General features: G+C 36.1%; 1 protein-coding gene across 3 annotated transcripts in view; it reads right to left on the bottom strand.

Annotated features, from left to right (window-relative positions):
* The window catches only part of NALCN (sodium leak channel, non-selective), a 208,958-nt gene that overhangs the window by 189,477 nt on the left and 2,670 nt on the right, over positions 1-16,811 (bottom strand). For all 3 annotated transcript variants that reach the window (XM_090129227.1, XM_031613736.2, XM_090129232.1), the window contains exons 2-3: positions 9,608-9,754; positions 6,742-6,924 (exon numbers count right to left, since the gene is read on the bottom strand). In XM_090129227.1, the coding sequence (XP_089985353.1) occupies positions 6,742-6,924; positions 9,608-9,715 (291 nt within the window). In that variant the 5' untranslated portion in view covers positions 9,716-9,754. The remainder of the gene's footprint in view (positions 1-6,741; positions 6,925-9,607; positions 9,755-16,811) is intronic.

Here is a 16,811-nt window from a genome sequence, read left to right as displayed (position 1 = left end):
CCATCTTCTGTTTTCAGAGCGTTGCACAGGACAAACTGACCTGATCAAGTTACTGAAAGCTACTGAATGATCTGACAGGGTTTCACTGAAAATAAATTTGTGTCACCATGACTCATCAGGAGGACTAGACTGATTTTGTAATTTCTCCACTCTCATTAGCTGAAGGTGGAATGCTTAATGTTAAAAATACTGAAAAGAAGGCTAAAACAAAAAGATATTTGCAGAAAGTTAAACAACAATTTGTTAATCTATGAGTCAAGACAAACTTCTAGACGAGGATTATTATGAAACAAAATCATTTAAGCTAATGCCACAGCTAAAGACTAAACGGGCACCCAGCTATAGGTATATTTTATGTAGTGATCAATTAAAAAAAAAAAAAGCTAATGGATTAGTTTAACCACTCACTGCAAGATACCTAAAGATTAAGTGATACCACCCAGACTCACTACTTGAAGCTTCCCTTATAATCAACAAACAGGCCAGCTGAACTAACTTTTGGGAGAGCCTCTATTAGACACAAATGTAATTTACTAATTACAGACAACTACAAACCCACAACTTAGCTTTGATGAGTTCTACTAAAACTGTTTCTATTTTAAATCCTAAAGCTAACAAGCGAAAAGGTATTTAATGCAAGCAAAGATGACTGAAAAAAAAAAGAGGCAATATGCAACTAGAAAGCATGGCAGAGCCTAACTTAGATGATTGCAACCAGAGTAGTCATCACTAGGCAGAAGTTCCTGCTCTGCCTCCAGCTGCCTGTACTGTAGGAGCACAGCCCCATTTAGCTGCAGAGAACTGAACATAGCAACAAGTCCATGCTGTTCAGACAAGCCTCCAGCTCTGTCCTCACCTTTCTTGCCTGGAGCAGAGAGAGAGCACCTACAGCAACCAAAGCACCTATCAGAAAAATGATGATGACAATGGGCTGCCTGTAGAGCACTAACACTGCCCAGCAACACCTGACATGCTGAAAGCCATTGATTTCAGGTAATGAAGGGACCAGGCCAGCAGTATTTAATAGAAACAGCTCCTGTCTGTCTGTGATAGTGCTGGGAGCAGATTAAGCTTTATTTCAGTTCCTGTATGACTTCAGACTTGGAGGAATAGTGAAGTCACTAAGTAGCAATTTGTGCTACTGAAAAAAGTCCAACACTTCCAGTCACAACTCCTTTAGTTTGTACAAAAGTTTGCTGTGAATGTAGCTGATTTAACAAGAGTAGAAATGTCAAGGCCATTACCTCTGGCTTCCTGTAATTTCCTTTGTTAGCTGACATATGGAAAGAAAAACATTTCTATTAAATCCCATGAAAGACATTTCTAATTTTTTGCCATAATAATACCAAAATAAGGGTCAACTAGACTTTTTTAACAGACAGAGGAGGGAACTCTCACATCTTTTATTTCAGAGAGTTGTTTTGGTATCAGAGCAGTAAGATGAACCATGTCTCCATTTCACATGATCTAGGTGTAATACCTTTGTGACCGTAATTAGAAGTTGCAATGAGTATGGGGTATAATGAAGGTAACTCCCTATACTCTCAGAACGTCTACAGAGTGAAACCAATTTCATTCATCTCTTCTTCTTTAGAGACAGAATTTTCAGTTGAGACATGGATGTGAATTCTTTTGCAATCTAGTCATAGTTTTTGCAGTTCCTTGGACTTTGGCACATTTTTCTCATTGGTTATTTTAAAAGCTACTAGGACAATTATATCTAATGCAAGTAGTTTACCTGGACTGTTTCTCCTAATACAAAGTCTGAAAGTAAAAACTTATAACAACAATATCTTTAAAGTAAGGTATCCTTACCTTGCTGATTTCATGATTTTCAGAAGACAGATTATTAGAAAGTATGAGTTAATGTTTGTATCACACTGTTGAAAAGAAAAGCTTAGTCCTTCCATCAGAAGTTAGTCTCCCTGCCTTTCCTGCCAGAAAATGAATTCTTCTAGAGGCTGGTTGATAACAAAGCCATCACTGCCTGCTGTACCATCATAAAAGATATCCCTGACTTCTGAAAATCTTTGATACTACATAGCATTATGCAGCTAACTTAGTACCACAGGATTTTCATGTTTCAGGGGACTGCGATTTAGCCCATATCTGCTGAGCAGATGTACGTAAGTATAGCTGTGAAAGATGACCTAAGTTAATGTATTTCCATCCTCTACGTGAGAGGATCAAAAATATAATGAAATTAAGTAACCTCTTGAAACACCTCAGAATTCTTCACTGAACTGAATGAATGATGAAATTGAACATCGTGTAAGGACTGGGAGGCTTTTTACATTTGTGATAGTGATACGTACTGTTTGTATTCTGCTGATACCAGTGATTAAAATAGAAGCGTGAATTCCCTCAATCAAAACATCCTATTACTAAAATTCACAGTAAGCTGGTTTTGTTAAATTCCTAGTCTTTTCTCACATACCACATCAGATAATAATTTTTAATTTATGAAATATTAGGCCTTTTTAAGACATACTACAGTTAAGTAGCCACTTGCTAGCATGCTTCATATGCTATTCCTACAAAAATATCGGCATGAGTAATCCAGATAATCCATTAATTTATGTGCCACATTTTCTTTTGCACCTACTTAATAATTTACTTGACAAAGTGATTAACACCTAACTTTTAATGTCAGTTGGAGATCAGATAGTATTCTTGAAAGTTATTCTTCAATTTCTATTTCAAATCTATTTCAGATATTTAATATTGTGTGCACTGTATTTTTTTCTGAGCTATTTCACATTATTTCACAGTGACTTGTAACACAGGCCAATATTCTTCAGTTTAGAACATTATTTAGAATTCAAGTGTCAAATGATACTGTAAGAAACAAACAGACTTGGTCTAATTCTCTATCTCATCAAACTTTACAAGTCATTACAAGATGGTTTTAATGTTTGTACGTATATTTTATATAATGTAGACAGCCAACATTGCACAAACGGTCCTAGAATTTTACATTTTAGAAGACCTCAGACAGTAAGAAATTATAGCCTGTACTACATTTTTCAGAGATGAGTTTCTAGCGTATAGACGCTATTAACATTTGTTTAAAATTATGAAAAGTAACAATAGCCTATAATACAAAATAGTATCATGTCATAAGCTCTTCAGTCTTTTCTTCCCAGATAGCGCCTATATACATAATATAATCTGACTGCACATTTATCCCCATTTCAGTACTTCCAGAAGAGTCATTTCAGCATAACAAACACTTATTAGAAGCCAACAGCATATGATAACAGTAATAATAAGAAATATCAACATGCTGTTTTGAACACAAAAGCACTTCAGACCCTGATTTCATCTGATTTTTTTAATGTCTGTATTTCACACTCCTTACTTGAATATATGTCAGTATTGCAGGTGGTGGATACCAGTATGAGCAGTGCCTTTGTAATTCATAAAGTCCTCTGACTGAATCAATTGTCTTGTCAAATGTGGCAAGCAACAACCATTACTCACAAGGTACAGGTGGCCCAAATTTTAAATAGACTCAATTAGCAGGAATAATTATTCAGGAGGATACATGAGCACTAGATGACACAATGTCATAGCAACATTTCAGTTTAACTTTCCTTCTGAGGTAACAAAGCACTTGGATGAATGCATCACTTTATTTTGTCACTTAGTTCACATAGGGAAAAGAGAATCTTTTTACAGAGAAAAGGCTAGAATTTTCAGAAACTACCTTTTCTAAACCCCCTGGGAACCAGAGGAAGTAAATTTATGATTTGTCCTCAGAAGGTGTTAATTAGACATGACTTAACATTTTCAAAAATCTTCTTAGCTCAGCTATACTTATACTGTTATAAATTGAGACTTAAGTGGATAGTACCTATCTTCTCTATAAATTAGATTTCTCTCTGGACCAAAATTTTGCATTAATCAAGGTTGAAAAGTTTGTTAGCACATCTAATCCAAAGACTCTACAGAATTACTGATTGATGGTAAAGTTCAGTAGAATCATACAGCAATACTTTAATTGATCCTGTGTTCCCTAGAAGTTTTGAATGCACTTAAATCAGAACCATAACTTATAATCAATTTCTCTTCAATAAAGATGTTTCATATACAATACCTTTAACATATGTTAATAGGCTTCTAAACAGTGCTGTATTTTACTTCGATTGCCACTATGTCCGTAGATAATTATGTTCTTGGCAGAGTTATGGGAATAATAATTGAAGCAATATTTTCCTTAGAATCAATAATCCAAAGAGCAAATAAAATAATTCACTAAAAATGGATTATTCATTGATTAACATTCAAAGAAACTTGTGGATAGCATATTGAAAAATCCTCTAATTTAAAGGTTCGCACAAATTAATGCTAATCTTATTCTAAAATTGTTTTATGAAGATTACATGCTCACATAATTCAGCTACAATTAATCCCTAAACACATCAGTAGTGCAGCCAGAAGGCCCAGTGAAGTAACCTTTTCCCTTTAATCAGCACTTGTGAGACCACATCCACACCTCGTTTTGAGCTGAGTTGAGGTTGGAGCTCCCTAGTACAAGACACAGATATAATGGAGCTAGTTTAGCAGAAGACCACTGAAAAGGGCAGGAAGTCAGGATGAGTGACATGGGTCTGTTGAGCTTTCAGAAGAGAAGGTGGAGGGGAGAGCTTCCTGCTGTCTTCAGCTGTCTCATCAGGGGATACATAGAAGATGGGGTGATGGTCTGGAGGTCCCTTCCAACCCCTACGATTCTGTGATTCTGTGATTCTGTGAAACTCTTGGAGGTCCACAGTGATGACACAAGATACAATGCACACAAGATGGAACATAGAAATTCTGCTTAAGTACTAGGGAAATATATTTTTTGCCTGAGCTTGATCAAATCCTGGAACAGGCTTCCTACAGAGCTTGTGGAATCTCCATCCATAGAGGAGTCGACAGTTCATGTGGACCCAACTGTGGGCAACGTCATCTAACAGGATCTACCCTGGGCAGCAGGTTGGACTACATGACTTATGAAAGTCCCTGCCAACCTAAGCTGTTCTACAACACTATAAATAGCATCAAAGAAAGTAATTCATTCAAATGTAACTGCATTCAGTGATGAATGTTAAAAGACATTAATCATAAGCAAATACTCATTTGTTAAAATAACAATAAGTGCAGTAAGAATAAATGCAGTCAGTTTTTACTTTATCTTTTCACAACAGTGATTATGCATAATCTATTTTACCATACTTTTATCCCATAAAGGAAGACTAAAATGTCAGTGTGCAAATCAAGTAATTTGCATCCTCATTTATACATGTATAACATGAGTCAGGACAGTGGAACAAACTCCAGACAGCTACTCATTCTCTGAGGACAAACTCATCAGATATGCTTCAAAGATAAGTTCCTAATATCCACGACAACAACAATTTAAACAATCCAGTGAAAGATGTTAGAATATACATCAATATATTATTCATTGCCCGTAGGTGTTGACTGTGAGTGAAGCTGGTATTTCCATACACAAAGGCTGAGAAAACAAGCTCTGTACAAAAGTCACGCTGTTGGTTATCCTTCTCTTTCTTTCTGCTATAATATTTGCAACCTATTTCTTTGCAAAGTCCATACTGGCTATAATAGTAACTCATTAACTCTGCACTGTTCAAATGCTCATACTGGTCACTAGTTCCCCTTCTGTGTCCTCATAACAACCTGTCTAATGGATATCTCTGGATAAGCAAGCATAGCATGCAGCCAGAAATACCACTTCACAAAGGATTACTTTGGCTTTACATAACATGAGAATATTTTATCAGATTCATCTTATTTCAGTAACTTCCTAAATATTAGGAATATTAATTAGGAGCATATTAATAATGCTCCAACTTTTATTATTAAAATTTGCTACATATGGTGGCATAATAGCTTAGTTTGGCAGCAAACAAAAAGTGCTACCACAAACTCAGAACAAACTGAAGTGCTAAGTAGAACTTGTCTCTGGAGTCACTAGACCTTTCAGCAGTGAAAGGAAGAATAACAGTGATTATCTTCTCTCTGCAGTAGTGACAAAATGGTATTGTTCACAAGCACAACAGATGTATTTTACTATGTATAAGACAAACTTGTATTTTTTCTTTTACTGAAAACCTGAAATAATCAGTAAAATAATGCTAAAAATTGATGACTACTGAAGAATTCTGCAGTTTAATGTTCTCTCATATCATACCTACCAATACAAACTTATTCCAGCAACAAGAGTAAATATATGATAACAGAATCATTTGTTTACCAATATGCTTTCTATTAAGGAAAAAAATACAGTAAAGCAAGATTATGTTTTCATTCAGCTCACAGTAGGAAATAATGCTCTTATTTAAATAAGTAATCACACAACAAAATATCCAGTCTTGTGAAAAGGCAATCCAAGTTCTATATCAGTATATGCATCTCCAGACATGTACAAAAGATTATTGCTAATGTACATGCAGCTTATTTTGCTTTTCATTCTTTAAATTAATACAATGGAACTATCTATTTCTTAGTAGTAAATAATTATTATGAATGTTGGTATTAAATTTAGGTGGAGATTAACTATGCAGTAAAGTCACATATTTCTCAATCTGTTTTTTCTGTTTATATGCCATGGTGTTGCTTGCAGCTGAGAACACTCATAGCAAAAGGAAATGAGAAGTTATGAAAGAAAGATCAGATATCAGTGGTATGTATCTATTTTCTTGAGCATATTTAGGTTAATTTTCAAATACTTACCTTAACTATGCCACGGATATGCATTTTTGCTATCATCTCTGCAGTGTAAAGAAACATCAGTAGAGTGTCAAGAGCAAATGTCACATACTGGAGAGGTGGATAATGCTCAAAAGTCTTTGGAGTGTTCATACAAACGGAAATAACACTGATGATGGCACAGATCCGTAATAAAGAGTGTACCCACTGGAAAAGAAAAAAAGACATCACAAGGTTGCTTTAATGTTTAAAACCAGCTCAAATATTTATCCTCCCTAACTTGTACTGACACTTCTTGTAAACACACATTCGTGGTTTTCTTTTACATCATGATACACGTATTTAAGGTCCTTATCTCAAAAGTAAGCACTCTTGACTTTTTGAAATATACAAAACAAGTTGTTAATCATGTAATACGGGAGGTTGTATAATTCATAACTACGTATTAAAAGCCAAGCTACCGAGAGTAAAGATTCTACCCTTTCTACTTCTGCAATCCTATTTATTTTCAAATGACAACTTGACACACTTCATATACCAACAATATGTGACATTATTAGATGTTATAAATTGGGTGAATATATTTAAATAAAAATATCTGTGGAAAATTTTAATTTCACATTTAGGTGAATTGATTTTTTTTTTTTTTTTTTTTTTTTTAGATGAATTGACTTTATTTCAGTTCATAATTCCAAAAATGAACTGAGAGGCACAGGGATTAAAATAATCAGAAAATGACTGTCACAGAAAATAACTTATTTTATAATAGGATACACTTTTGTTCAAAACAAGTTTTGTTTCTGTAAGAGAACAGTTCGTTTCTAAAACTACTTAGGTCTTCATCTCAAAACTGTCATTATTAATAAGGCTATATTCAGTGCCAACCACACTGGGAGGTCTAATGAGAAAACAAAATGTATCAGTATAGGGGTTTAGCATTGGATTTTTTTTTTTTTTTGCTTTTAAATCAAAACACTGCTGAAACATCTTGAAGCCAGACAAGTGTAATGAATCAGAGTTGGTAGGGTCAAATCTTTCAGAAAAAAAAAAAAAAAGAAAAAAGGACACTTCAACAAGCGAAAAATTATCCAAACACAAAAAACCTGAGATATATAAGTGAATTTACACCAATTTGCAGAAAAAATTATACAGTCATTTACACAATTCACACCTTCTGATATCAAGAAATGGCCAGAATATTTACTTCATTTAATGCTCACCTAAATGTAAACACATTTGACCTGAACTGAATACCTTTATTTTTTGTATAGTCTAGGTCCAAATTAATAATCTGAAAGTGGAAGGCATCTGATGCATTGTCTCGTGTCACTTTTATACACACCTTGTTTTAAACCTTGTATGAACTGAAAAGAAATAACATAAACTGTGAAGTTTGGCTTTTATACAGGCTTCTTGTCTACCTTAGTAAAAGTTTCATATTGTTCATACTGAGCAATAGGCACCTTGTTTAGCAGTATGGCAAAGAAAAAGCTGAATACCGTGTACTGAGAAACACATATAAATAACCCTGCATATATTCCTGCCATAACATTTTGAGGTAATTACAAAATTAAATGTGAACATTCTTTTTAAATTATTTACCATGACTAGTTTCTATATGCGTGTTGTAAATGATTTACATGTTAAGAGTTGGGAGCAAAGCAGTATGGATCTGGGATCCATAATGCAATGGACATGATAGTTTCATTAAATGAAAGTCATACCAATGATAGGTATTTATTTTAGGATATTTTACTTTCTATTTTCACAGAATAAAATTTTCTACTTTCCTTTAGGAGGAGCACAAAAATGCCTTCTCTACAAAACCAGGAATCATTCAAAAAACATAGGAATCCCAGATGCACACTGACTGCTGAAGTGATCTAATCATAACAAACATATGTGGCAAAGGCAGTCCTGTGCATTCTGCTAATAGCTTTGTTCGTAATGAAACAATCTCTCTTTTCAAGTCACCAGGAAATACTACACTTACCTGTTGTGTAGGGCACAACGTAGGTCAAATTGTGCTAGAAAAATATGATCTGTACTTGAAAATAAACAGTTTAAATACACTTCTATATTCATGAGAGATGTAAAAAAAAAAGGAGATGTGGAAGTCAAAACTATCAACTGCTGGCTACCACTTCAACAATGAAATGCTCTTTTTGACATTCTCTTCAAAAGCTCATTTTGCAAACTTCACTTCTACTTTTAATAAATATGTAGGAAACAGACGTCGAAAAGATGGCTGTATAAAATAGCAATCAGTAGATCGCAGAATCACAGAATCGTAGGTGTTGGAAGGGACCATCAAGTTAAAACCCCCTGCAAATCAGGCTCCCTACATCAGGCTGCACAGATCCAGGAGGATCTTGAATATCTCCAGACAAGGAGAATCCACAACCTCACTGGGCGGCCTGTTCCAGTGCTCTGTCACCCTCTGTGAAGAAGCTCTTTAGCATATTTGTGCTGAATTTCATATGTTCCAGTTTATGGCCATTTCCCCTCGTCCTGTCCCCATACACCACTGAAAAGAGATTGGCCCTGTCCCTTTGCCTCCCACACTTAAGACATTTATAAACATTAATAAGATCCCCTCTCAGTCTTCTTTTCTCAAGGCTGAACAGACCCAGATCAATGGATGTTGGCAAATGTTATTTGATCATCCCCATCACTTCCATGTGGAAAACCAGCCTTTTGATTTAGTTTCTGAGTTTTTGAAAAGAAAAAAAAAAAAAAGAGAAGAAAAGAAAAAAGAACAAAAAGAACTTGCAGATTAGCAACTATAGTAACTGTTTCTGACTATTTCAGAACTTTTCTTAGAAGTCATATTTCAACAATAAAAGTTGCATTTAACTTACAATTAATAACTATGGAAAAAGATACCTACTGGCTTGTTAATCCACAGAATATCGGCATTGTCTGACAAAGATTCATCGGGACCAAAATCTGTAACTGGCTGGGCTTCCACCCTTGAACTTTGTTTCCTTTTTAGCATCCTGAAGTTAACTTTTGTTATCTATGATCATGAAATGTCCTTGGGGAGAAAAAAAGGAGAAAAGACATTAATTCACCAAAACTATTTTGTAATGCCCTTTTGAACAGTTTTATAACTAATCTAAAGCATTTTCACAGAATCACAGGATCACAAAATCAGAGAGGTTGGAAGAGATCTCAAGGGATCATTGAGTCCAACCTCTCTGCTAAAGCAGGTACCATACAATAGGTCGCACAGGTAGGTGGTCACTTGGATCTTGAATATCTCCATAAAAGGAGATTCCACAACCTCTCTGAGCAACCTACTCCAGTGCTTCTTCACCCTTACTGTAAAGAAATTCTTCCACACGTTAGTACGGAACTTCTTATGTTCAAGTTTTAGGCCATTACTCCTGCTATTGCTACACACCATCAAGAAGAGCCTGGCCTCATCCTTTTGCCTCCTACCTCCGTTTAGATATTTATAAACATTTATCACATCCCCTCTCAGTTTTCTTTTCCCCAGGCTGAACAGACCCAGATTACCCAGCCTTTCCTTATGGGAGATACCCCAGGCCCGCAATTATCTCTGTGGCTCTCCACTGGACTCCCTCTAACAGTTCTCTGTTGCTTTTGAACTGGGGAGCTCAGAACTGGATACAGTAGTCTAAATGTGGCCTAAATCAGGGCAGGGTAGAGGGGGAGAATCACCTCCCTCAACCTGCTGGACACACTCTTTTTATTGTATCTCAGGATAACACTGGTCTCCTAGGCCACAAGGGCACACTGCTGGCTCATGGACAACCTGTTGTCCACCAGATTCTTAGATCCTCTGCAGAGCTCATCTCCAGCTGGTCATCCCCTAAACTGTACTGATGCATGGGGTTATTCCTTCCCGGGTGAAAGATTCTATACTTGTTCTTATTAAACCTCATCAGATTCCTCTCTGCCCAGCTCTCTAGTCTGTCCAGGTCTTGTTGAATGGTAACACAGGCGCGTTGACCAATCCTCCCAGCTTTGTATCAACAAAATTGCTGAGAGTGGATTCTATCCCTTCAATCAGGTCACTGATGAATATGTTGAACAAGACTAGACCCAGAAAACCACCCCCTGTTGAACACCACTAGTTACAGGCCTCCAGCTGGACTCTGCGCTGCTGATGACAACTCTCTGCTCTGAGCTCGGCCAGTCAGTCAGTTCTCAACCCACCTCACTCGTCTATCCCACATTTTCTAAGTTTCATAACAAGGATGTTGAGAGATTTTGGTTTCGTGCCAAACGGATTTTGTATTTATTAACAGGATCTTCTTTTTATTAAAAAGCTTTGCCTATATAAATCAGTGACATGGCTCTCAGTTTATGCCAATTTTCTTGAAAGTATGCAGCTCAAACAATTACCAGAAACCTAGCAGCACTGGCAGAAAATTCAGACCAATATGTGAAGGCGGCTATTACTGTGAACTTAAATCCAAAGTAATCATTGGATGGATTTAACCTGAAGCCATTTAATTTTATGGTGACACTTTCATTTATTATACTAGGCTAAGATAAAGCCCAATAAGCCGAAGGCAAACAGGCGATCTTAAGTAGCAAACAGATGTTATTGTTCTTTACTGAAATCAAAAGAGTCTTTTTGCTATGTACTTCTGCTATTAGCATGCATTTTTCTAATACTTTCCTTTAATGTTAGTAATGCTAGTAAGCTAACAGTGGGAGAGTTGGCTGTCTCTGGGGCTTATGTTGATACATGGGAGCAGAGAGCAAAACGTGCTGTTTCCACAAGATTAGGCAGAGTTTGGACATTCCTGCTGGGGTGGCACGGAGTCTGAGCCTTCTGCAGGCCTCAGCAATGCAAGCAGCAACCACTACATACCACAAATGCGGAAAGAAAACCTAGATATTAGCACCAGCTTTTCCCCAGACACCATGCATCCCTGAATGTGAATAAACGCAGAGACAGTGATGCACTCTCCCAAGAAATCACAGCCTACTCGGAAGGGAGCATACAGATTGCACAAAAACTGTCATGCATGAAATACAGTCCCTTAGGCATGGTTTTTCAGGAAGGGGAAAGAGAAAGCAAGATTTTCGGCCTTGTTATAGACCTTTACCCCAGGCAAAATCTGGCTTGTAGGTGAGTGACACCACACTTCCAAAAAGACTGTCAGCACTATCTAATATCACAAGGTATGGTGATGACTGCAGCAGGAATGTTAAATAAGCTGTCCTTGATTAGCTGGAAGAAGTAATGAGTTCAACACTACAGAAGTGCTCGTGTTGTTGGCCTCAACTGGCCTTTTCACCACACAGGTTGCTGCTCCTCATCCACATGGCACCCATACGTTCCCAGCTGACTCTTTTCACTAATATGGCAAGCATCACCAAATCATGTTCTTCCAGCTCCCTCTGAGTCTATTCCACTCTATTTTTTCCTGTTTCGGGTTTGCTCCATTCTCAGAAGAGTGCTGTGTGCTTTTTCCAGTTATGTCTCTACATATGTAAAGTCCTCTTTAAAAGCCTTTATGAGGCTTGTGGATTACTCTCCTTCATAGCTGTTAGTAAAACTCCTGATCATGACAACTTCATGATCAATGTGATCAGCCTATATGCATCTTTCTTGTATTTGCTGTCTAACACTTAAAAACCTGGACCATTAGTTAAAAGTCTGGACTAGTGATCTCAGTTTACATAGACCATAATAATGTAGGGTCTTAAACTGAAGGATCTAAAATTATACAGTTCTGGGTTGTTGGGTTTTGTTTGTTTTGTGGTTTTGGTTTTTGTCCTTTTTTTTTTTTTTTAATTAAGAAAAAGAAACAATGTAAAGGTTCAAAATAAAGGACAACTTCTGACATCTTTATTCATGTTGGACAGTGAATCACAGTAACCTCATACAAATAAAACTTACAAGCTGACAATAAATATATGCAAATACTGTAAAATGAACATGACAGATTTATAGTTTCCTCTAACAAGTGAAGGTTGCAATACAAGCATATCCATACAAGCTGTCTGCTCTTTTAAGACTTGTGCTTAAGCTTCATGTTTCCACTTCCTTCCCATAAATAACATCACTACTTTTTTGTCTTAATTAAATTTTCCTTCTTTCTCCTATTTGTTTTCAAGCTCAATATAATAACTTATTTTCTCTGTTTAAACCAAGTATGGCTAGAAATGCTTGAAGCATTGGAAATGGTGTATTTTTTGAGGTCATCAAATCTTAAAATGGCTACATTTAGCACAATAATAAGTTTACTGCAATTTCTTTGAGGCTGCAGTTCTCAAGACCTTAGAAGGAAAAAATAACACTCTCTAAAATGTTTCCTGCATGTATGATTCTTTGCAGCCATACATAAAAGTTAATCAGTGAACCAATAAAATATCAATTTTATGCTTACCATTTCTTCATTTCCTAGTATACTCTCAAGAAAACACTTATCAATAAATAAGGATCAGTAAGATAAGTACAATCAATAAGAGAATCATGAAAGGATTTGAAAAATGAGCAATTGTTTTAAAGAGGACACTCCTTAAAGTGTCCATCTGGAGAAGTAAGTAAATAATTACCAATTGGCCATTAGAGAGACTCTGTTGTTTTTATGCTTTTCTCAGAATTGCTTATTTAGAAATCTGATGGGTAGGAAGATGAGCCATATCCTTCTAAAGAAATCCCCATCTACCCTTATACCGAGTGACACTTTTTTTTTTTTATTATTTCTTTATTGGATACATGAACTTTAGATGTGAGTAATGGATTCAGTTCACATACTTAAATGTTATAACCATAAGGGGATCAAAATTCTTCTTTTTAAGAAGTGGCTTTGAATAAGTAAACCATCATGCATATAAATCCAACAGAAAAGAGGAAACATTTATGGAATATAAGAACATCTTGTTTTAACTCTTGGCCTGCAATCCATTTTGCACCTTTTCCTGTCAGGGGGAACTAACAGAAAGATGAATGGGAGGAAGGGAGCTGTGCAGGAACTCCTTCCAGCATGCACCATGCAGTGAGCACCATACCAAGCTGTGCTAATGGGGAGGCTGCAGGTCTCCCAAACCCTGACTATAAATCCACCCCTGCAGTTCCTACATTGATTCCGACATACATCATTAGGTCCTTCTTTGATCACAATCTGTTATTAACAAGAAAGTCCTAATAAATTCTCTAGGATATATTTCTAGCTCTAGACTTTTTAAGAAAAATTGGGTGCAGGGAAAAGTCAGGTTTTGAGACAAGAAAATACCATGGAATTCTGGGGCTACATCCACTTCAGATTTCTTTGGAGCATTTTCTTTACAATAGCAATGAAAATCTGTAGCACAGATGCCAACCTTCTCAGGCAGGAATGAAGCCTATTTGCTTTTGAAACTCTCCTCTATTTTTAGAAAGAAAAACAAATTAAAGGAAGAGAACAAAACAGAATATGATTCACTCACTGTGCCCCTTCTGATCCATTTGGTCAGCCTGCTCTCCCTCTCTCCTCATGAACAACCTTTTACACCACCTGAGAACTAAATTTAATAATACACTAGATTTATCAGCATTACACTAAATTTGCAGCTTCTGCTGAAATGAAACTATACTAGCACAATAATTGGTAAATTTAAAACTGACTGTGCACACAGGTTAAGAAAAAGTCTGAAGAGGGTTTAATGCTAGTTTGTGATATTCAATCTAACCGCAAGACACTTCTGCTGATGGAAGTTTGCACTTCCTACAAAAATCAAAATTAAAAAAAGTAGCTGATCTTACCCAACATCAAAATCTGAGAACTCTGTGTCTTGTTTAAAAAAAAAAGTTTTCTGTATATAGCATATTCTGCTCAAGCAGTTCCTACTACAAACTCAGGAAAATGCGCTTATAAATATTCTGATAGAAAGAACCATTTGAAAAATGACTTCACATAAAATAAATAGAAAAATAAAGCAGATATTCTTATCTAAGATTTATGGAGAGAGTTCAAAAAATCAGACAAATCCTTGGAATTGGCAATGTCTGGTTTCCAACATAGTTCTGTCTCACAGTTTGTTGACTTTGTCACCTGAGAGCACTGCCTGAAGGTCTTCCCATGGCTGGCCTTTTGCAAGAACTCTCTTCAATGCAAATTCTCTCTTCTCTGAAGGTGTGAGTTCCAATTCAACTCTTCCCAGAATCAAAATACACAAACAGTTCACTTGCAATAGAATAATTATCTTTTAACTTTTTACTATCTATAGAAGATAGAATCTGCCAAATATAAAATGGACAACATCAAGACCCATACGTATGGCATGATGATAAAACATTTTTTCCATATTATATTGAAAGCAAACAAATAAACAAAAAATGCACAGCAAGAAGGAAGAAATTGTTCTTAGCTGTAGTATGCATTATATGCTTGAAGAAAAAATAGATGTTTTCCTTCTTTCCATAGTCATCTTTTTTCTCTCCTAGCAAATTGTCCCTGTTCCTCTACTAGCTCTTCCCTCCATCCATGCTTTTGGGTGCAGTTGAATGTACACGATATTTCAAGATTTATTTTCATGTACCAGAACATTTTAGGAGAGAAAACTATATGCATGACAGCACAGACACACTTAAGTTTTAAAGGGTAAAGACAGAATTCCAAAGGATACAATCACATGACACGACACTATGGATGTTATTAACTCATAACTAGTTTCAAAGAAAAGCTTATGTCCATGATTTTTATCTTTGTGTGGTATTATTATTCTATGCAATGAACTGTACAAAAAAACCCTCCTCCTTACTTTACATGCAACAGACTGCTAACAGATGACAAAACATCAGTATTTATTAAAACCAAATAAGAATTAAATATATATATATATATAAAATGAAGGAAATATCTGAAAAAACACTTTCATTCACAACTTCACATCATTTGGATACAGATAATAAAGAAGTGACAGCTTGAGCCCACCAATAGATCTCTGGACCAAAACTATCATGCTGGGGTTCAACAATCAAGGAAAGTTTGACATTGGCTTAAGGCTGCCAGTGTTGCACCTAGAACACTTAAACTGAAAAAAGAAAACAACAGGCGTCCAGGCTATAGCTCTTTCCTCCTGATGTTTCCTGTGTTGTTTCTGGCTAAGGACAATGCTCACGCCATATTTAGTTCTTAAATATAACTTCCTCCTTTCAGATATAGCCAAAATGATTAAGTCCATTCAGCAGGAAGAATCTAATATCAAATTGCATATAAATGCAGACCTCACATGAACAAGATGTAAGCCTACCGTTACTATTACACCATGTCATGCAACAAGTTCCTTTCATAGGAAGCCTTCCAACAACTAGAAGACACAATTCTAGAGAACCTACACATATCCACCTAGACAATGACCAGCAAAATTTTCTATAAAGGTGTTGTGTTTTCACATTTTTCAATTAAGGAACCACGTTAAATAAAAACAAAAACAAAACTGAAGATGATATTTCAAATGCTGTGGTTGTAATGATGGCCACTGATGGCACAGGAGTTACATGTAGATATTATACAGATGGCAGTGTATTCCCTCTATGGATCCCACAGTGTGATTTAACAACTAGATTGTTTCAAATGTTCACTTCCAGTGCAGACCACCCACCTATCACTTACTGTCCTAAGATTAGTCTACTGCAGTTTAGTCTATATGAAAACCCTTAAAAGGCCAAAGCTGGTGAAGAAACGCAGTGATGAGCTGTAAAGAGTCATACTAGAAAAAAAATATAAGAGCTATGTTCTGGGATTTGCTTTTGTGGTCTGTTGTTCTCTAAATAGAAATCACATTGTAGCATTGTATGAAAGCAAGGGGACAGGTAGCAAGTTATTCTTCGAGAGGATACAGGGAGCAAGCCATCCTTTCTAAAACAGCCCACATTTCATAATCTCCTATGAAAACTGCAGGAGATACATTTTACAGGATTTTAAAAGAAGGCCTGAGGGCACCCTTCCCAGTATGATGCATGGGTGGAAAGGAGTTTCTCTGTAGGCAGAAGGCTGGCATAACGCCTGCTTAAGTGATTATTTTAATGTTGCTGGGATTTTGTTGTACCACTAATTACACGCTATGGAGCCTACAACCTTGTATACACATCTTTTCACAATTTAAATTGGAATACATTAAAA

This window comes from Phasianus colchicus, chromosome 1 (genome assembly GCF_987193195.1).
Source record: "Phasianus colchicus chromosome 1, bPhaCol1.hap1.1, whole genome shotgun sequence".
Taxonomy (NCBI): domain Eukaryota; kingdom Metazoa; phylum Chordata; class Aves; order Galliformes; family Phasianidae; genus Phasianus; species Phasianus colchicus.
This window is presented reverse-complemented; position numbering and strand designations above follow the sequence as displayed.